Source organism: Chiloscyllium plagiosum, chromosome 6, assembly GCF_004010195.1.
Source record: "Chiloscyllium plagiosum isolate BGI_BamShark_2017 chromosome 6, ASM401019v2, whole genome shotgun sequence".
Taxonomy (NCBI): Eukaryota; Metazoa; Chordata; class Chondrichthyes; order Orectolobiformes; family Hemiscylliidae; genus Chiloscyllium; species Chiloscyllium plagiosum.
The window spans coordinates 16,402,203-16,424,470 of NC_057715.1; the positions used below are offsets into that span (position 1 = coordinate 16,402,203).

At 39.9% G+C, this 22,268-nt stretch overlaps 1 protein-coding gene across 2 annotated transcripts in view; it reads right to left on the reverse strand.

Moving 5' to 3' along the window:
* The window catches only part of pcca (propionyl-CoA carboxylase subunit alpha), a 374,463-nt gene that overhangs the window by 176,587 nt on the left and 175,608 nt on the right, over positions 1-22,268 (reverse strand). For both annotated transcript variants that reach the window (XM_043691289.1, XM_043691290.1), the window contains exons 15-16: positions 10,039-10,107; positions 7,086-7,161 (exon numbers count right to left, since the gene is read on the reverse strand). In XM_043691289.1, coding sequence (XP_043547224.1) covers positions 7,086-7,161; positions 10,039-10,107 — 145 coding nt within the window. The remainder of the gene's footprint in view (positions 1-7,085; positions 7,162-10,038; positions 10,108-22,268) is intronic.

A 22,268-nucleotide genomic window follows, 5' to 3' on the forward strand; every position in this document is an offset into this window, starting at 1 on the left:
CCACAACATGACCTCCCAACTCCTGTACTCAATGCTCTGACCAATAAAGGAAAGCATACCAAACGCCTTCTTCACTATCCTATCTACCTGCGACTCCACTTTCAAAAAACTATTAACCTGCACTCCAAGGTCTCTTTATTCAGCAACACTCTCCAGGACCTTACCATTAAGTGTATAGAATCCTGTTCTGATTTGCTTTTCTAAAATGCAGCACCTCACATTTATCTAAATTAAACTCCATCTGCCACTTTTCAGCCATTGGTCCATTTAATCAAGATTCTGTTGTACTCTGAAGTAACTTTCTTTGCTGGCCACTAAGCCTCCAATTTTGGTGTCATCTGCAAACTTACTAAATATACCTCCTCTGTTCATATCCAAATTATTTGTATAAATGACAAAAAGCAGTGGACCCAGCACCAATCCTTGTGGCACACCACTGGTCACAGGCCTCCAGTCTGAAAAGCAAACGTCCAGCAGCACCCTCTGTCTTCTCCCTTTGAGCCAGTTCTGTATCCAAATGGGTAGTTTTCCCTGTATTCCATGAGATCTACCCTTGCTAACCAGTCTCCCATGGGGAACCTTGTCGAACGCCTTACTGAAGTCCATATGCATTACGGTTACCGCTCTGCCCTCATCAATCCTCTTTATTACTTCTTCAAAAAACTCAATCAAGTTCACAAGACATGATTTCCCACACACAAAGCCATGTTGACTATCCCTAATCAATCCTTGCCTTTCCAAATACATGTAAATCCTGTCCCTCCAACAACTTGCCCATCTTGTCAGGCTCACCGGTCTATACAGTAGTCCCCCTGAACCCGTAGGGGGTACATTCCAGAACCTACCGGGGAAGCTCAAAACTGAGGATAGGAGCAAACCCACGATTTCAATTGGAAAGGTACCTTTCCGGCAACCTCCTGGCCCCTGGTGCTGGAACGTTCCCTTTTATATGTTCCGGTCATGATAAACCATGGGCAAGTGAAACTGCGGTAACCAGACCTGTGGATACGGGGGTCACCCTGTATTTCCCTGGAGTTTCCTTACCACCTTTCTTAAATCACATTAGCCAACCTCCAGTCTTCCGGCACCTCACCTGTGACTGTCGATGATACAAATATCTCAACAAGGGGCCCAGCAATCACTGCCCTAGTTTCCCACAGAGTTCTAGGGTACACCTGATCAGGTCCTGGGGAGTTATCCACTTTTATGCATTTCAAGACATCCAGCATCTCATCTTCTGTAAAATGAACATTTTTCAAGATGTCACCATCTATTTCCCCACATTCTATATCTCCCATGTTCTTCTCCACAGTAAACACTGATGCAAAATACTCGTTTAGTATCTCCCCATCTCCTGCGACTTCACACAGAAGCTGCCTTGCTGAGCTTTGAGCCTATTCTCTTTCTAGTTACCCTTTTGTCCTTAATGTATTTGTAAAAACCCTTTGGATTCTCTTCAACCCTATTTTCCAAAGCAATCTCATGTCCCCTTTTTGCCTTCCTGATTTCTCTCTTAAGTACACGCATACTGCCTTTATACTCTAAGGATTAATTCGATCTCTCCTGTCAATACCTGACATATGCTTCCTTCTTTTTCTTAACTAAACCCTCACTTTCTCTCATCACCCAGCTTTCCCTGTATCTACCAGCCTTTCCTTTCACCCTAACAGGAATATACTGTCTCTGGACTCTCGTTATCTCGTTTCTGAAGGCTTCCCATTTTCCAGCCGTCTCTTTACCTGTGAACATCTGCCCCCAATCAGCTTTTAAAAGTTCTTGCCTAATACCGTCAAAGTTGGCCTTTCTCCAATTTAGAACTTCAACTTTTAGATCTGGTCTGTCCTTTTCCATCACTATTTTAAAACTAATAGAATTATGGTTGCTGGCCTCAAAGTGCTCCCCCATTGACAACTCAGTTACCTGCCCTGCCTTATTTCCCAAGCGTAGGTCAGGTTTTGCACCTTCTCTAGTAGATACATCCATATACCGAATCAGAAAATTTTCTTGTACACACTTAATTTCCTCTCCATCTAAACCGTTAACACTATGGCAGTCCCAGTCTATGTATGAAAAGTTAAAATCCCCTACCATAACCACCCTATTATTCTTAATCTCCTGACAAATTTGTTTCTCAATTTCCCTCTGACTATTGGGGGAGTCTATAATGCAATCCCAATAAGGTGATCATTCTTTTCTTATTTCTCAGTTCCACCAAATAACTTCCCTGGATGTATTCCCAGGAATATTCTCCCTCAGTACAGCAGTAATGCTATCCCTTATGAAAAACACCACTCCCCCTCCTCTCTTGCCCCACTTTCTATCCATCCTGTAGCATTTTTATCCTAGAACATGAAGCTGCCAGTTCTGTCCTTTACTGAGCCAGGTTTCTGTAATTGCTATGATAGCCCAGTCCCATGTTCCTAACCACACTCTGAGTTCACCTGCCTTCCCTATTCGGTCTGTTGCATTGAAGTAAATGCAGTTTAATTTATCAGTCCTACCTTGTTCTCTGCCCTGTCCCTGCCTGCTCTGACTGTTTGACTCGCTCCTTTTCCCAACTGTACCCAGTCTCAGATGGCATCCCTGCACTTCACTCATCTAGTGGAAATTGTACTGAAGTTGATACACTCTGGTCTCCTGCACATCTTCTGGAGAAGGATGATCAAAAAAACAGCATTCTAATCACTAAAAGAACCATTTCAGCAAACTCTGTAGTCAGGGAACTGAACCGCCTTTCCGGTCTTTTCTACCATTCATAACACATGTTTTACGTCTTGTCTGTGTTTGTATATAGGGGGGGAGTTCATAAAGGGGTTAGAGTTTAATTAGCAGAGTCATATGTCAATGTTTCATAATCGTTTACCTCTAGTTACATTCTATTCATTTGTTCAATATAGAAACCTGGTTCATGCTTCCTTTCAAGCTGAGTCTGAAACTTTGATACATTGGGGAATTCTACTTATGTTTTAAAACTTTTAACTGTATGAAACTCCAGTAATAGTGGGGCTTGACTTCACATGCACTATCCCAGTGAGGCATGACAAAATCTTCATCTTCCCACTGTATCACATGCCCAGGCCTACATCTCAGTTCTGTAAGCCATACTGATGCACTAACCCATTGAAGTCATGATGGTGGTGAGTACTGATGACCTACTCCCCCCAAGGTAACACACACCCTTCAATGTTTCCTCACCTTATATGTTGAGTTGCCCACCTCCAGCAATTTGTTCACAGCGATTATCTCCTCTGCACTCCAACATGCGGCTTCCAAACACCACAAATCACTTTCCCAGTTTACTCACCATATCATTGCCCCATTGGACCATGATTCATTCCCTGATCAGCTTGGCAGGATAGCCCCTACTGATGAGTGACCAGATTCCTGACTGATGTTCTGCACCCTCCCAAACGAGTTACCACTAATCCTTGAACTCACCCAGTAGGATTGAAAATGGCTCACTCCCAGATTACAATGGTAGGAATCCCTGATCCCAAATCCTCCAAGTGGTCAATAATTGTGTCTCTAAACTGAGATCGGATGATTCCTTGACTGACTAGCGGAAATCCCAACTGACAGGAGTCCCCTTTGACTTAGTCAATTTAGAACAGAAACGAGTAGACATTTCTTCAGCTAGAGGGTGGTGGGCCTGTGGAATTCATTGCCACGGAGTGCAGTGGAGGCTGGGATGTTGGGTGCCTTCAAGGCAGAGATTGATAATTCCTTGCAAGATCAAGAATTTAAGGGCTACAGGGAGAGTGCAGATAAGTGGAATTGAAACGCCCATCAACCATGATTAAATGGCAGAGTGGACTCGATGGGCCAAATGGCCTTGCTTCCACTCATACGTCTTACGGTCTTATGGACTTGACGAAGAAATCTCCCCTTAAATGCTGAGACATGGCCATTTGGTTGAAGCACATTCAATGTGTTTGCCAAGCAAGCTACTAACACTTGATATAGATGCGGTGTTTGTTTAACAGTGTTCCATACAGCAACATGCTTATTCCCTTGACTGTTCATTGCTGCTAAACATGACAGGCCACCTAGCTTTGTGCCTGCACTAACAGGCAAGATAAGAAAGAAGTACTATGAATTAGGTGACAATGCTCAAAAAGAGATGACAGTGAGCATTCAAGTAGGTGCAAAGTGAGTGCAAAAACATCAAGCAAAGAACCCCAATATACACCGTGTTCCAATTCATGAAATGGGTGCCTTTCCATATGTGCAAAGTGTTTGGCAGTGCAATAGTAGATAGTGGTTTGCCAAGTTTCATGTACCTCAGTGGATAGTAGCCTCATCTCCATCTCGGATGGTTGTTGGTTAAATACCACTCAAGGGACTTGATCACAAAATCTAGACTTGACCCTCCAGTGCAGTACAGAGAGAGGACCGCACTGTTAGAAATGCCAGATTTCAGATGAGGGTCTTTGTTAACACTGAAGGTCATTAAAGATCCCATGGTACAATGCTATAGAAGGTAAGGTGAATTCTTCCTATTAAATCAATGCCCATTTGTGGAGTAATGATAGAACAGCACAGTTTAAAAAGAACCCTAATTCTTTATTTAGTAACAACTGCACTGGTAAAAGTTTGGCAAGAAAATATGTTATTGTTTCTTTCTGAAAGTGGACATACCCAGTGCTCAGTATAGAGAAGCTAGTAATAAGACAATTAATAAAATCACATCGACTGACACATTGATATTGATTTTATGTTACTATGTAAACTGTTATCTGTTACTAACTGCAATGTTGTGCACATTTTACTGAGGATGGCATTCTGAACATTTCAAAGTTAGTGACATACATATAATTCACTTCATTTCTCACTCGCTGTTTTTAGACTAAACTGAGCCAGGTCTTGGAAAGTTTGATGAAATATTAAACAAACTTCTACAAGCTGGTTTTGTTGGGGAAAAAGTGAGGACTGCAGATGCTGGAGATCAGAGCTGAAAATGTGTTGCTGGAAAAGCGCAGCAGGTCAGGCAGCATCTAAGGAACAGGAGAATCGACGTTTCAGGCATAAACCCTTCTTCAAGCTGGTTTTGTTGACCTGTACAAAATTCCTTTTGCATCAATATGCAGTCTGCACAATGAGAATTTTTTCTTGGAAGTACAGCTGCTCGCCAAACACAGAGGATTTTGCTGGGAGATATACTTAACGGAAACAGCTATTGGTATTACTAATTACAAAGGCCAAAGCTACAGGTGTCCTGCATGGGAGAGATCCTCAGCTCAGCACATCTCCTGCTGCAATCTTCATCCACAGCTCAGGACTTGACTGTTCCAAGGCTCTCATTTCGGTCCTCAGCAAATGAGCATTCATTGAAATATCCAAGAATCTTAACATGTACCATGTTGTGTCAGGGTTATACTTCAGCTGCCTGGACCCCAAACTCTGTAAATGCCACTTTCAGACTTGTTGTCTCTTTGTCCTCCCTTAGGACATTCTTCAAAACTTAGGCCCTAAACCAAAGTTTTGGTCACTTGTCTAAATATGTATTTCTGTGGTTTGGCATTAAATTTTGTTTGATTACTCTCCAGGGCTGAACCTGCGACATTTGCAATGTTAAAGGTGCTATAAAAATACATTTTCTGAACTGCCTTATTTACTGTTTAGGAGTGTGAACACCATAACTGCAAGCCTCCTTTAGTTACTACTGGCACAACTAATATCTACATAAGGCAGTGGAGACTTTGAGCAGCTTTAAAGAGCTGATACCTTTACAATGACGTCAGGACAAACTCATTTAAAATGCTTCTATTTGTATCTCCTTGTAAAGTGGGAAAGTGGTTGGATCCAGTCATAACATAAAAGATCCTTTAAAAAAAATCAGTGATATACTGAACCAAATGAATGAAACGGTGCATAAATTATATTTTAAACCTTCCTTTTACAATTGGTGCTTTGGTAAAGGCAAATAGGTAGCTATTGGGTTAAACTGGGATTAGAACAAGTGGTAAACACTGTAATAATCTTGAGATCTGCTTCCCAACCATTTGAAATATAAGATTTGAAATATTTTATTAACCTTTAGCCCTGGGGTTTCAAAAGATTTGTCTCTCTTCCCGAACTGTACAAACACTCAAAACATTCCATTTTAGTTTTTTGAAACTGATGGTGATTAAGGCTTGAGAATAACAACAGAAAAAACAATTGTAAGAAATTTCAGAACGTATGCACACACTTAATTATCATGTCAAACTCAGCGTGAAGCTCCAATAATAAAAAAAAGGTTTAAAATGCTCAGGAAATCAAGCAGCATCTAATGAGAGAAAAAAACAAGCCATGTTTCAAGTAGGTGACCTTTTTCCCCCAGAGATGTTGCTGAGTACTTGTAGTATTTACTGTTTTTAATTGAGATTTCCAGAATCTGCAGCTTTGTTCATTTGTTTGGAATACCAATCCTTGGCTCAGTGCCCATAATAGTATTTTGATACTCAAACTAGCAACAACAGTGTAATTCGAATTCCATACTAATTCATGACCACAGATCATTTGCGTAAAGATTAAACTATAAATTATTTGTCTAAGACATTAATTAAATTCCAGGATAATCACTTCATCAAATCTCAGTCACACCTGTCCACTGAAAACCTTCATAATCTATCTACTCTCTGTTAAAAACACTCTCACCCTACCCCTTAAAACGTTTGCTGCAAACTTTCTTTCCTTAAATTTAGTTCTCCATAAAATTAGAATGTTTTATAAAGAGAAACTGCAGTTTAAAATTTCTGGAATACCAACACAATTTAGGCGAGTAAGATGTTTGTAAAGAATAAGAAGAGTGCCAAATGTCTAAATTACATTGGGATATCTAGTGAGCCAAATAAACATCTCCATGTAAAAGCTTCAAAGCTAATTCAGAAGGCCAATGCTAAAACAAGTCACATAAGAAAGAACAGGCCCTAGGCTAATTGGAGTTCAACACACAAATAATCTTGACTTAATTGGTTTGAGATTTCATAGCACATTGTTTTAAAAAAAGAGTTGGTAAGAAATATTTACTTCATTTGGCTTAATTACTATGTTTTCATGCTGTTTCTCTCTCTTTCAGTACATGCCAGGTTTCCACTAGTTACCTCGAATTACGTAATTGTCTAGTGCCTCTTGCATTCTCTGTAATGCTTCTGCACGGTTACCTCCATACGTAACCAACTGAAAAAGAAGAGCAATCGAAGTAAGCAGTAAGTATGTGCACTTTGATATTTTTGATAAGGAACAAAAGTGGAAGTTTTGGGACCAGAAGATATCAAAATATTAGTTATTCAATTTATATTCTGCATATTTGCAAACTTCCTATTTATTTGCTTCTTATTCTATTTAAGAACTTTGAAACAAAGGAATGTATTGACAATGAGTGCAGTGTTTTACAATTTTTATCTTTATTTTTATAATGGCTTTACATTGCATCCATATAGACCTAGCTCAGGGCAATGACAAGTCTCTCATTGCCCTTTGATGATTAGTTGCCAATTAAGAAAGATGTAGACCTCTGACCCTGAAAAACAGGATGTACCATGTCAATTGCTGCCAACCTATCAGAGGCCAGCAGCTCTCCAGCCAATACTAGGAGTACTCTCAGTACTGCAGCAAGACCAAGCGGGAACATGCAGCCTGGATTTGACCCTTCAGGCAAGTCAGAGTCTCCCCGAGGGTCAGGTTGGTAAGGGGAGGCCAGGAAGAGTGGAAGGAAAGGGCAGGAAAGAAGGGGGATCTTGGTGTTGGGAGGTGGTGGAGAGCAGCATATGGATAAATGGAGTTATCCATGTGACCCCTCAAACATGCTCCTCTCTTTAAGAAGATTGTGACAGACATGACTGTAATATCAACTCCCATAATCCCATCTACCCCCAATAACCTTTCATTCCCTTGATGATCAATAATCCATCCCCTCTATAAAATGTTCAAAGACTCTGCTTCACTGTCTTTTGAGGAAAACAGTTCCCAAACACAAGATCCTTGGAGAAAAAAAAAAATTTCCTCATCTCTATCTTAAATGGGAACTCCCTTTCTTAAACCAGTGACCCTGAAGTTCCCAAAAGAGAAACCATTTTCTCCACATCCATCCTGTCAAGATATCTCAGGATCTTTTATGTTTCAATCTTGCCACTTCTTATTCTTCTAAACTCAAGAGGATACAAGTCTAACCTGATCAAGCTTTCCTCAAAAGGCAACCACCCCCACCATTCAAGGGATTATTCTAATAAACCTGATCTGAACTGCTTCGTAAGCATTTACATCCTTCCTTAAATAGGGAGAACATTACAGTTATCCAAATGTTGGCTTGTACAAGTGAAGCAGTACTTTCCTATTTTGATCTTCAAATTACCTCTCAACAAATGATAACATTCTATTAGCTTTTCGAATTGCTTGATGTATCTGCACAATACCCTTTTGCTATTCATTTGGAAGGACATCCTCATTTCCCTATATCTCAGAGTTCTCACCGTTTAGAAAATGTCTTTTTGTTCTTATTCTTCCTGCCTAAATGAATAATTTGACGTTTCTCCCATTTATACTCCATCTGTCAGAACTTTGTGCACCTATTTAATCTATTAATATTCCACTATAGTCTCAGGTCTTAAAGAACAAAGAAAATTTACAGCCCAGGAACAGGCCCTTCAAGCCTGAGCCGATCAAAATGTACTGTCTAAAACTGTCGGTCAATTCCTAAGCATCTGTATCCCTCTGCTCCCCACCTACTCATGCAGCTGTCCAGACGCATCTTAAATGAATCTACCATGCCTGCCTCTATCACCTCTGCTGGCAACGCGTTCCAAATGCCCACCACCCTCTGTGTGAAGTTCTTACCGCGTGTATCCCCCTTAAACTTTCCACCTCTCACCTTGAAAGCATGACCTCATTATTGAATCCTTCACCCTGGGAAAAAGCTTGTCTCTATCTACCCTGTCTATACCCTTCATGATTTTGTAAACCTCAATCAGGTCCCTCCTCAATCTCCTTTTTTCTACTGAAAATAAACCTAACCAACTCAACCCTCTATTCATTGCTAGCACCTTCCATACCAGTCTTCTTTAGAAATTCCTTTTCTACCCAACTTCATGTCATCAGCAAATTTAACAACCATGCTTTAAATGTCTTTATTCTAGTCATGAAAAATATTGCAAAAATTGAGGTCCCAACACTGGTCCCTGAGGCTTCCTGTTGACTAACCAACCTTCTATCCATGCCAATATATTATGCCCTACACTATGATGCTTCATTTTCCACAATAATCTTTGGTATGGCACTTGATCAAATTTCCTTCATCCATAGCATATTACTTCCTCATTGAACTCCACTAACTTGACTAAACATGTCTGCCATTTCAAAATCTACATTAACCCCATCTGACGAACTTGATTTTTTCTAACTGCCCTGCTAGGACCATAAGTAGAAAGGACAGGAACTTAATCAAAGCAAGCTTATGACCCATATTGGAAATTCCTCATTCATGGGAAATATTTGCAATTCCCAATCCCTACTCACAAATGGGGTTCAACAATTTACCCATACCTGGCGGTGTAGGGTAGACACATGCTGATCCATTCAGTGCAGCATGGGTGCAGTCCCGAACATCTAAGGGCATCACAGACTTGTCATTGCTCAATCTCGTGCGGACTGCTTCAAAAGTAGTTCCTAACATTTTCTCTATGGGTGCTGTTAAGCTAAAAGGCCCACAGTTCTCTGTTATCTATCTCCCTCACTTTTCAGTTACTGTCACCCTCCTCCAATATAAAGGAACTTTCACCAAATCAAGGAACATCTGAAAACTTAGAACCAACATATTAACTATCTCACTATTTACTTCTTTTAAGGCTCTTGAATGAAGTCCACCAACACCGGGGGACTCGTCAGCCTGCAGTTCCAACAATCTGCTCAGTGCCAATTCCCACGTGATAGCAGTTTTCCTGATCCTCTTTCCCTTCCATTTCCTGATTTAAGGGATGCTATTTGTTACTTGTGAAAAATTTGCAATCAATTCATCTGGCATGAAAGTCATATATTAAAAACAAGTAAAAATATACTGACTTTTGATATCATTGGATCATAATAAATAGTGATGTCACTTCCTTCTTGAATGCCGCTGTCAATTCGGACCTGGTAAAGACAAACAACTTCAAATTGATTGAAGCACTTGCTCAAACATTTATCACAGTCTCATAACATCTTCACACCAATTAGAAAAATGTATGTTGCAATATTAATAAACGCAATGCAAAGTATTACCAGCATTCCATTAATGGAAGCTTTCAGTCTGGTGAACGTTGAAGTATTTTCATTCACTCAGCATACATTACATATCTTCAATATTCCCATATTATTTTCACTTTAACAGTACAACAGTTATTCATGTAATTCCCCCAGAGAAACGACTGTTTACACAGCTTTCTTCCATCACCTACTAGCCATCTACCCTCAGTTCTATTAAACAGTCTTGTCATATTATATGACATGCTTTGTGTACTTCTAAGCAACGTACTGAACACCAGAAACTAAGGGGCCACAATGCTGGATAAGTAAGTTAAAATGACGTGAAACTGATGTATGTGTGTTCTAACCTAGCTCCAGTCACAGGAGCTTGGTTTATCAAAAAGAAAGATAATACACTGTAAATTCTGGTTTCTTATCAGTTTGAGTTCATTAAAATTATACTGGGATTACCTCTACAAAATCTTTTTTAAAACGAGCTGTTCCTGGGCATAAGTATTTATTAAATTGCTCACGTTATGATACAACGTTCAAAGTATTTAAAAATGAATCAAAATATTCAAGACAGATAAAAATCATCCCAGGAATCTCAAGAAGAAAAAGTAAGTCTAAGCTGTTGGAACAGCAGGGTTCCAAGAAACAACACTGTGACAAAATAAACCCGAAATAAACTTGCACAGATCTTCACCTGGGAAAGAAACCTTCATAATAAACAGCAGCAGCACATCTGTCTGCAATGAGGCACACACAAGATGGTCACTGCAATGCCTGCTCACATTTTTAATATTTTAATTTAGGGGATTGTCCAGGGAGATTTAAATGTAGATTTTTCTGGTCTGCTGCAGTCAGAGCCTGCTACAAAGATGTCTTTATATTCAACGCAGCAAGCTGTACAAGTGACTCGTGTTAGTTTAGAATACACATGCATCAGTTTCAGGTCATTTTAACTTACTTATCCAGTATTGTGGCCCCTCAGTTTCAGTTTCTGATGTTCAGTATGTTGATTAGGAATACACAAAGCATGGTGAACATGAAAAGCCCTTTAGTCCATTCAGTTTTCCCCACTTGATTAAGTTATCCAAGTTTTTCAATCAAAGTAAAGCTTTCTCTATCCTGTCCCAACAAACACTTTCAGTGCAAGTACTGGATGGGTGAAATACAGAATAAGTATCCCTTTATACTGTCCCATCAAATACTCCCACAGTAAATATCACAGGGGTTAGACACAAAGTAAAACTCCAACTATATTCTCCCATCAAGGATTCCCAAGGTGGTATAGCATGGGGTTTGATACAGAGTTAAAATTCTTCTTCAATGTCCCATCAAAGCTCCCAGGGCAGGTACAATCTAGAATATAGCTATTTCTGCACTGTTCATGTGATAAAACATCATTGGAGAGAGCATGTTCCATTAAAATAATTTGCTGAGAGTTTGACTGTGGTAACACCTAACAAAAATGTTTCATTTTCCAAATTTCTGTGGGTGTGAGCAAACAGCAGGCTCCCCTGTAATTATGTTTGACTCATGAAAATGATATGTAATGAGAATTCAGTATCTATCAAAGGCAAAGAGCAAGTTTTCCACAATTCTTCTCAATCTAAATACTAATTAAGTAAAATTCAGTGAGGTGATCAAGCCACATTCAAAATAACAGCATCATTGCTACATCAGTTCCAAACGATTCATGGTGATGGTGGTGGGTGGTGGGGTAGGGAATGGATGGGTTCAAACAGAGAAGTTTCAGATGCCAAATAGAATACACGCTAGTCCCTCATCAGTCCTATTTGCAAAGTGTGAGATGGAGTTTTTTTTTTAAGAATCCCTACAGTGCAAAATCAGACCCTTCAGCCCAACAAGTCCACATTAACCCTCCAAACAGTAACCCACCCAGACCCATTCCCACAGCCTACTGCTCTGAATGTTACCCCTGAGTAATGCACCTAACCTACACATCCCTGAACACAATGGGTAATTTAGCACAGCCAATTTACCTAACCTGCACATCTTTGGATTGTGGGAGGAAACCAGAGCACCCGGAGGAAACCCACGCAGACACAGGGACAATGTGCAAACTCCACATAGACAGTTGCCCTAGGCTGGAATCAAACCAGAGTCCCTTGTGTTGTGAGGCAGCAGTGCTAACCACTGAGTTAAATATTCTGATGTGGATGCTGCCCATCTGTGACAACACTTGCCCCGGCCCTGTACAATGCTGCAAATTCACTCTTGGTGAGACTTATTATTAAGCCAGGTAACTGCAATGCTTAATCACCTCTTTGAACATGTTCTTCCCAGGTGTTATTCATAGTTTATTTAAAAGATGTGATAAAAAGTTAAGCACTTTAATTACAACTTGATTAATAAGTTGTTGGATTCATGCTGGGGCATTTTTAAACCCAAAGAGTTCTGATATTAATCGCCATTGATGTGACTCATGTGGTATGACAAAGGATTCTTAGCTTTAATAGTATTTACCAGTACTCCTTCAATCGCTCACAAAGAACAGAATCTGCACAGTGCAGATAAAGGCCATTTGGCCCATTGGGTCTGCAGAGACCATCTAAAGAGCATGCCTGCCAGTACCCCATTCCCAGACTATCCTCGTAACCCCACCTTTACCATAGCTAATCCACCAGACCTGCATATGTTTGGACTGTGGGATGAAACCAGAGCACTGGTGAAAACCGACACAGACATGAGAAAAATGTGAAAATTCCACCGATAAGTCGCCCGAGGTTAGAATCGAACCCGCATCCCTAGCACTGTGATGCAACAGTGATAATCATATCTGCAGCTAAAAAAATTGAAACTCCGGAAGTGCTTCACATTAAGGCTTGACGCTAAATGGAATGTAATTCAAATGCAGTTTACCAATTTCCTGGGCAGTGTTTAAACGTAAGCAGAGTTTGAACCAATATTTGCTTGGATTGTCAGTTTGAACAAATTTTCCAAATATAATCGCAGCTCTCTCTGGCCCAGAATTTTAACTTCCACATCAATTCAAATTTGCAAAAAGCAAAAACTGAAATTGTTGGAAATGTTTAACAGATTAAATATAAGAGAATCTATCAATTAATATTGATGGATTCTCTTCTATTTAATCTGTTAAACATTTCTGCAAAGTCAATTAACATGACCTATTTAACCAACATTCATGTCTGGTTTGCTGACTCCTTCCTGTATATTTACTTAAGCATTCAGACCAACCAGTTGATAATTATTGCTCCACTCAAGCCTCCTAATCCATCTAATAGAATAATAGCATATTCATTTTATCCTTAAATAAAACCAAAATACTAGAAATAAAACAAATCTGAAGGGGAGTTATACTGGAACAAAATGTTCACTCTTGTTTCTCCACAGATGCTGCCAAACCTGCTAAATTCCTTCAACATTTTCTGTGTTTGATTCTTATCTCCCTTATACTTAAATGTTTTATGCTAATCATCTCAACCATTCTCTGGGAAGAAAAAAAACAAATTTCTCCTAAATTCTCAGTTTGAACTGTTATAGTATACATTAGAATTTATACAGTCACATTTTGGGTAGGTTTATTTACTTTGTATGGGCTGTTCTTAATAAATTCAATCTTAGAAAGAAACAAAGCACTGTCAACCCTATCAATATCATTTTCTTAAATAAGGAATTGGATACGAATTTGTTTATGTTACTGTAATTACTTTCTGTAATGTACAGATAATCTAGTCAACCCATCCAGTTTAGGGACCAGTACCACTGGTGAACTCCAACTGCTTTCACTACATTAAATGAAATGTACTGAATCTTGATTACCACATAGAGTCATAGAGATGTACAACACGGAAACCAACCCTTCGGTCCAACTTGTACATGCAGACCAGATATCCCAACCCAATCTAGTCCCACCTGTCAGCACCTGGCCCATATCCCTCCAAACGTTTCCTATTCATATACCCATCCAGATGCATTTTAAATGTTGCAATTGTACCAGCCTCCACCACTTCCTCTGGCAGCCCACTCCATACACGTACCACCCTCTGCTTGAAAAAGTTGCCCCTTAAGTCTCTTTTATATCTTTCCCCTCTCATCCTAAACCTGTGCCCTCTAGTTCTGGACTCCCCCACCCCAGGGAAAAGACTTTGTCTATTTATCCTGTCCATGCCCCTCATGATTTTATAAGCCTCTATGAGGTCCCTCCTCAGCCTCAGACGCTGCAGGAAAAACAACCCCAGCCTATTTAACCTCTCCCTATAGCTCATATCCTCCAACCTTGGCAACATCCTTGTAAGTCTTGGGCTTGCATTTTTTTTCTGGGTTCAACCAATGAGCATGATGTTTTATCAGCATTGATTTTCCCACATTCATAACATTTCTGGCTAACATGGTAAATCCTGGTATATCTGCGCATTGAATTTCCTAAGTAATCTGAAAAGATCTTCCCATTGTCATTTCTCCAAATACAAAAATATAGTGTTTAACTATCCCAGTATTTCAGTATTGGCTAGTCAAATTGTAGGAAGTTTGCTTTGTGAACTGTCTATCTCTCTTTCCAGTTAGTTCATTCCTAGTCTGTCATCCTCAATATGCTTACAATGTGCTATATTTACTCCTTCTTATCTCCATCCTCACCTCTAATTTTGCTTCAACACATGACAAAATCATTTTTTCAGTCTGCATCCAGAAGCACCTAGTGGATAAATGAGCTTACTAACCTTGTTATCGACATTGTATGGAACACTGAATCTCACTTCCAAAGGTCCAACATGCCGGATTGGCCACAAACAGTTTGTCTTCTGTTTGAAGCATTCTTGTTGTAGCATGTCAGTCTGCCCTTTATTTAATCTATTAGGAGAAAGTGAGGACTGCAGATGCTGGAGATCAGAGCTTAGAAATGTGTTGCTGGAAAAGCGCAGCAGGTCAGGCAGCATCAAAGGAACAGGAGAATCGACATTTCGAGCATAAGCCCTTCTTCATGAAGCCCTGACGAAGGGCTTATGCCCAAAGCGTCGATTCTCCTGTTCTTTTGATGCTGCCTGACCTGCTGCGCTTTTCCAGCAACACATTTTTCAGCATTATTTAATCTATGCCTGTGAGGGTTTTTAAACTCTGCTGTGTCTCTGTCTCTCTAGCTCCCTGGAAAAAAGGACTCATATCCAACATTGAAGATTCATCTGTCTGCCTTCAAAACATCATCTTTCTCAATTTTAATGAATCACTTATCTCGAGAATGTAGATCAATTCAAATAGACTAAACACAGTAGATTTATTTGGAAAAATCTCTGGTAGCAAACGAACAAATCTAATCCTTTGTCCCAAGCCTCATTAAGATACCCCTTAATCATTGTTTTGAGAGTCTGTTAGTATCTTCCTAAAGCTCCCTGCGTTGGTGGATGAAAAGTAGTCAACGTAAAATGTTTTATATCCAAATTGCTCGTGCCCTGACAAAATGTTGACATTAAATTAAACCTTAGCTGTAATCGTTCTTCAAGGAAAAGCTTCAAAAAATCAATTTGTCATATCCCCAACTGAAAGAAAGTAAGAACATAAGAACTAGGAGCAGGGGTAGGCCGTCTGGCCCTTCAAGCCTGCTCCGCCACTCAATAAGATCATGGTGAATCTTTTCGTGGACTCAGATCCACGTATGTGCACACTCGCCGTATCCCTTAATTCCTTTATTTGTTCAAAAAAAATCTATCTTAGCATTAAAAATGTTTTCTGAAGTAACGTCAACTACTTCACTGAGCCAGGAATTCCACAGATTTACAACCCTCTGGATGAAGAAGTTCTTTCTCAATTCAGTCCGAAATCTGCTCCCCCTAATTTTGAGGCTATGCCTTCCTGTCCTAGTTCCACCTACCAGCGGAAACATCCTCTCTACTTCTATCTTATCTATTCCCTTCATAATTTTATACGTTTCTATAAGATCCCCACTCATTCTTCTGAATTCCAATGAATATAACCCTAATCTATTCAATCTCTCCTCATAAGCCAAACCCCTCAACTCTAGAATCAACCTAGTGAACCTCCTCTGCACCCTCTCCAGTGCCAGTACATCCTTTCTCAAGTAAGGAGAACAAAACTGCACACAGTACTCCAGGTATGGCCTCACCAGCATCCTGTACATCTGCAGCATAACCTATCTGCTTTTAAACTCAATCCCTTTAGCATTGAAGGACAAAATTCCATTTGCCTTCCTAATTACTTACTGTACCTGCAGACCAACGTTCTGTGATTCATGCACAAGGACACCCAAGTCCCTCTGCATAGCAGCATGCTGCAACTTTTTACCATTCAAGTAATAATCCTTTTTCGTGTTACTCTGACCAAAATGGATGACTTCATATTTATTAACATTGTATTCCATCTGCCAGACCTTTGCCCACTCACTGAATGTATCTTTTTTCCTCTGCAAATTTTCACAGTCCTCTGCACACTTTGCTCTGCCACTCATCTTAGTGTCACTTGCAAACTTTGACACCCTACACATGGTCCCCAACTCCAAATCATCTATATAAATTGTAAATAATTGTGGTCCCAACACCGATCCCTGAGCACACCACTGGTCACTGATTGCCAGCCAGAATAGCACTCATTTATTCCCATTCTTTGCTTCCTGTTAGTCAACCACTTCTCTATCTATGTTAATACTTTACCCCTAATGCCATGCATCCTTATCTTACGCAGCAGCCTCTTAAACAACACCTTGTCAAAGGCCTTTTGGAAATCTAGGTACACATCAACTGGGTCCCCATTGTCCACCTTGCTCATAATATCTTCATAGAATTCCAAAAGATTTGTCAAGCATCACCTACCCTTCATGAATCCATGCTGCATCAGCACAAAGGGACAACTTATTTCGAGATGCCTTGCTATTTCTTCCTTGATAATAGACTCAAGCATCTTCCACACTACAGAGGTTAAGCTAACTGGTCTATAATTCCCCATCTTTTGTCTACCTCCCTTTTTAAACAGCGGCATCACATTTACTGTTTTCCAGTCTGCTGGGACTGCCACAGAGTCCAGTGAATTTTGGAAAATTAACACCAGTGCACTTGCTATTTCTCTCGCCATCTCTTTTAGTACCCTGGGATGCATTGCATCAGGGCCAGGAGACTTATCAATAATTAGCTTGCCCATCACTAAATCTTCTGTAATAATGATTGTTTCCAGGTCCACACCTACCTTTGTCTCTTTGTCAATTACTGGCATGTTATTGGTGTCCTCCACTGTGAAGACTAACACAAAATACCTGTTCAATGCCTCGGCGATTTCATCATATCCCATAACAAAATTCCTCTTCTTGTCTTCTAAAGAGCCAACATTTACTTTAGCCACTCTTTCGTTTTATATATTTATCGAAACTTTTGCTCTCTGTCTTTATATTCTGTCCTAGTTTTTTTTTCTCATGTTCTATCTTATTTTTCTTTATAACTCTTTTTGTGGCTTTCTGTTGACCTTTAAAGTTTTCCCAATCTCCTAGCTTAATGCTCTATTTGGCCACTTTGTATGACTTCGCTTTCAATTTGATAGCCTCCCTTATTTCCTGAGACACCCATGGTAGATATGGGATAATCCTTTCTTTTCACTAGAATATACTTTTGCTTAGCACTTTGAAAAGTTGCTTTGAAAGTCCTCCACAGCTCGTCAACTGTCCTACCATAAAATATTTGTTTCTAGTTTACTTTCGCCAAGCCCTCCATCATTCTATTGTGGTCCCCCTTGTTCAAGCACAAGACTCTGGGTATTGAGTTTTATCTTCACAGTCTCCAGCTGTATTCTAAATACAACCATACTATGATCACTCTTTCCAAGAGGGTCCCTAGCTATGAGGTCATTAATTATTCCTGTCTCATTATACAGGACCACGTCTAGGTCAGCTTGCTCCCTCGTCACTTCCACTACATACTGTCCAAGAAAACTATCACGGATATACACAACAAAATCCTCCTCAAGGCTACCCTGACCAAGCTGGTTCGACCAATTTACATGTAGATTAATATCCCCCATGATAATTGCCATACCGTTTTTACAGGCATTAGTTATTTGTTTATTGCCCGCCCCCAATATAATGTTATTATTTGGTGGCCTTTAGACTACGCCTATCAGTGACTTTTTCCTCTTAGAATTTCTAATTTCCACCCAAATGGATTCAACCTCACATGTTTCCACCTGTTCAAATCACTGTGCTTTAGACGTTGATATTCAATATAGTTTTCACAGACTCCATCATTGAAACTTTATTGGAAAGCCTTTGCATTGTGGATAAACAACATGGTTTAGTGGCTCCTTTCTTACACCTCACTTACTGATATTTTTAATTTTATTTGTCACTGTGTTCTGCAATAGTTGCTATCACACAGCAGATATGAAAAACCTGATTTAAAAATGAAAATGTTACAAGTGACTCCTTGGCTTATGATAATATCTCCTGCTAAATTCTAAAATTTAAAAAATACCCTGACTAATATTTAAATTTTGTGGCAGAAACAGAATTGCTGGAGAAACTCAGGAGGTCCAGCAGCATCTGTGAAGTGAAAACAGAATTAACAATTCAAGCCCAGCGACCCTTCATCAGAACTTTCAGGTTGTCCAGCAATTTCTGTTTTTGTTTCACACTGCCAGCATCCACTGTTTTTTTTGTTTTTTTGTTCAACGTTTAAATTTAGTGCCTTGCCAAGCTATTTTCACCGACAGTTTTGGCCTGACTGGCGTAATAACAATGTAGTATTGGAACTTGCAAGAGATACTCGCTCTGGGAATAACTACAAGTTTAAGAAAAATCAAGCAGAGATCCCAAATGACAGACTTTGGTGCAAAACAAACAAGGCCAATTGTCACAGACAAGCCAACACTTCTAACTTTCCCATTCTTTCCTTCTCAGAACGAGTGGTAGGGCACAAATCAAAAATAGAAAGGGATGCTGGAGAATTTTGCAATGAATCCCACAACTATCAAAGGGATAAAAACATTTTTTCATTCATCATAAATAAAGGATTTAAAAGGACTAATAACTTTCATTGGCTTGTTTGTTGGAACAATTGCTTCAACATTCATCACAACTAAAAATCTGCATCTAGTCCAACCGGTCACCATAATTCTACAGTTTAACATGTGAAAAAAACTGAACATGATCGACACGTTATGAAAAACGTAAACGTATTGTACATTTAGCTACTTGTCAAAATTACCTCATGTGAAAAATAACTGTCACGTTATTGATATAGAACAGAATGAAGATAACACATGAGCAGAACAAATGTCAAATTCCACTCAACATAATCTGTTCAGCAATGTTCCAGAGCCTCCAGTGTAATTAAAAATTCTGCTTTTTGGTATCTTGACAAGCAACGTGAAGCTTTCAGGCATCTCCCCACCCTTCATTTTCTATTCACCTCTCCCCTAAGCACTACTCCCAGTCTGCCTTGTCTACCTGACAAGTGACAGAACAATCTGATTAAATCTTTGCAGGGGGAGGGGGCTTATAGGCCTCCATGACAGGCCAAAAGTGATCACCATGGCGATGCATAATTACAGCTGTCAACAGCATCTATGATCCCGCTGGCATCAATCTGATTGCTCTCTGTAATAATGATAGACAAAGCTTAGTGTGCACTCCCCTGCACCCAATCACGTTATCTGTTCCTTGCTCCATTTAGCTGACATGCAACATTCACACAAGCAAATAACAGCAGTGAGCATAACATTCAAGGCATTTTAATTGTTTTTTTTTCCTTTATGCTGATGTCTTACAAGCATAAGTGTTATTACATAAAGCTCCTGCTGCAACATTAAATGAAGGAGGCTTTGGTGGGACAAGAACAGTAGGGGGTGGAATATGTCCATTATCACTTGTACTTTCAACAGGTTGCATGCTTTAAAAAACTGCAAATTGTAAAACTTGCAAGGGCAAAAGGTTTGACATGATTTTATCTCGTGGCAAACAGCAAGTTTTCCTGCATTGCCATCCCTCTGAGAAAAGCAGTTGCTGTACATTTTTCATTAATGCATTTTTTTTTAATCAGAAAGGTACTCTATAAAGTTTGAAGGTGACTGTCTGCAATTTCCACTTGGGGTGCAATTATAAAACTTAGGCTAGACTGTGTCCACTTGGCAGATGTGAAATTGCAACAAAGCTTCCACAAACATACTGTACTAATTAGGAGAAATTTATTAAGATCAGTGTTGTAATTGATCAGAATCGTTAAGTTCTAATGCCAATGTTACAGTGACCACAACGGGAATCATTAAAGTAGGATGACCATTTTGGAATTCCAAATTCTGTTTATATATGTGATAAATTCCCTTTAATAAATTTTATAGAAATAGTTCTATTTCCTCTTTCGCCTCCCTCAGCAACCTCAGGATGTGGAAGCTTTGGAAAGAACTCAGAGCAGATTTACTAGCATGTTGTCTGGTATGGAGAGAAGGCTGAGGGACTTGAGGCTGTTTTTGTTAGAGAGAAGATTGAGAAGTGACTTAATTGAGATATATAAGATAATCAGAGGGTTAGATAGGGTGGACAGTGACAGCCTTTTTCCTCAGAGGGTGATGGCTAGCATGAGAAGATGTAGCTTTAGATTGAGGGGTGATAGATATAGGACAGAGGTCAGAGGTAGTTTCTTTACTCAGAGAGTAGTAAGAGCATGGAATACACTGTCTGCAACAGTAGTAGACTCACCAATTTTAAGGACATTCAAATGTCATTGGATAGACATATGGATGAGAATGGAATACTGTATTGTTAGCTGGACTTCATATTAGTTTCACAGGTCAATGCAACATCGAGGGCCGAAGGGCCTGTACTGCGCTGTAATGTTCTATATTCTATATATTCAATTAAATATATGACAATATTCAAATAAATGAATGTATTCAACTGATAAAGAAGAGTCATATTCAATACAAAAAGGTAACTTTGTCTCCACAGATGCTGCCAGACTTGTTGATTATTTCCAGCCCCTGTGGTTTTCATTTCATACAAATAAACCAAGGGTTTTATAATGCTTTCACATTGACAATAGACAATAGACAATAGGTGCAGGAGTAGGCCATTCAGCCCTTCGAGCCTGCACCGCCATTCAATATAATCATGGCTGATCATTCCTAATCAGTATCCTGTTCCTGCCTTATCTCCATAACCCCTGATTCCACTATCTTTGGCTCTATCCAACTTCTTCTTAAATGAATCCAGAGACTGGGCCTCCACTGCCCTCTGGGGCAGAGCATTCCACACAGCCACCACTCTCTGGGTGAAGAAGTTTCTCCTGAGCTCTGTCCTAAATGGTCTACCCCGTATTTTTAAGCTGTGTCCTCTGGTTCGGCACTCACCCATCAGTGGAAATATGTTTCCTACTGCCAGAGTGTCCAATCCTTTCATAATCTTATACGTCTCAATCAGATCCCCTCTCAATCTTCGAAATTCAAGGGTATACAAGCCCAGTCGCTTCAGGCTTTCAGTGTAAGGTAATCCTGCCATTCCAGGAATTGACCTCGTGAACCTACGCTGCACTCCCTCAAGAGCCAGAATGACCAGAACTGCACACAGTACTCCAGGTGTGGTCTCACCAGGGCCCTGTACAGCTGCAGAAGCACCTCTTTGCTTCTATACTCAATTCCTCTTGTTATGAAGGCCAGCATGCTATTAGCCTTCTTCACTATCTGCTGTAGCTGCATGCTTGCCTTCATTGACTGGTGTACAAGAACACCCAGATCTCTCTGTACTGCCCCTTTACATAAATTGATTCCATTGAGGTAGTAGTCTGCCTTCCTGTTCTTGCTACCAAAGTGGATAACCATACATTTATCCACATTAAACTGCATCTGCCATGCATCTGCCCACTCACCTTTGGGCGGCACAGTACCCTGTAATCTCCTAACATCCTCATCACATTTCACCCTGCCACCCAGCTTTGTATCATCAGCAAATTTGCTAATATTATTGCTGATACCGTCTTCTATATCATTAACATATATTGAAAAAAGCTGTGGTCCCAGCACGGATCCCTGCAGTACCCCACTGGTCACTGCCTGCCACTCCGAAATGGAGCCGTTTATCACTACCATTTGTTTCC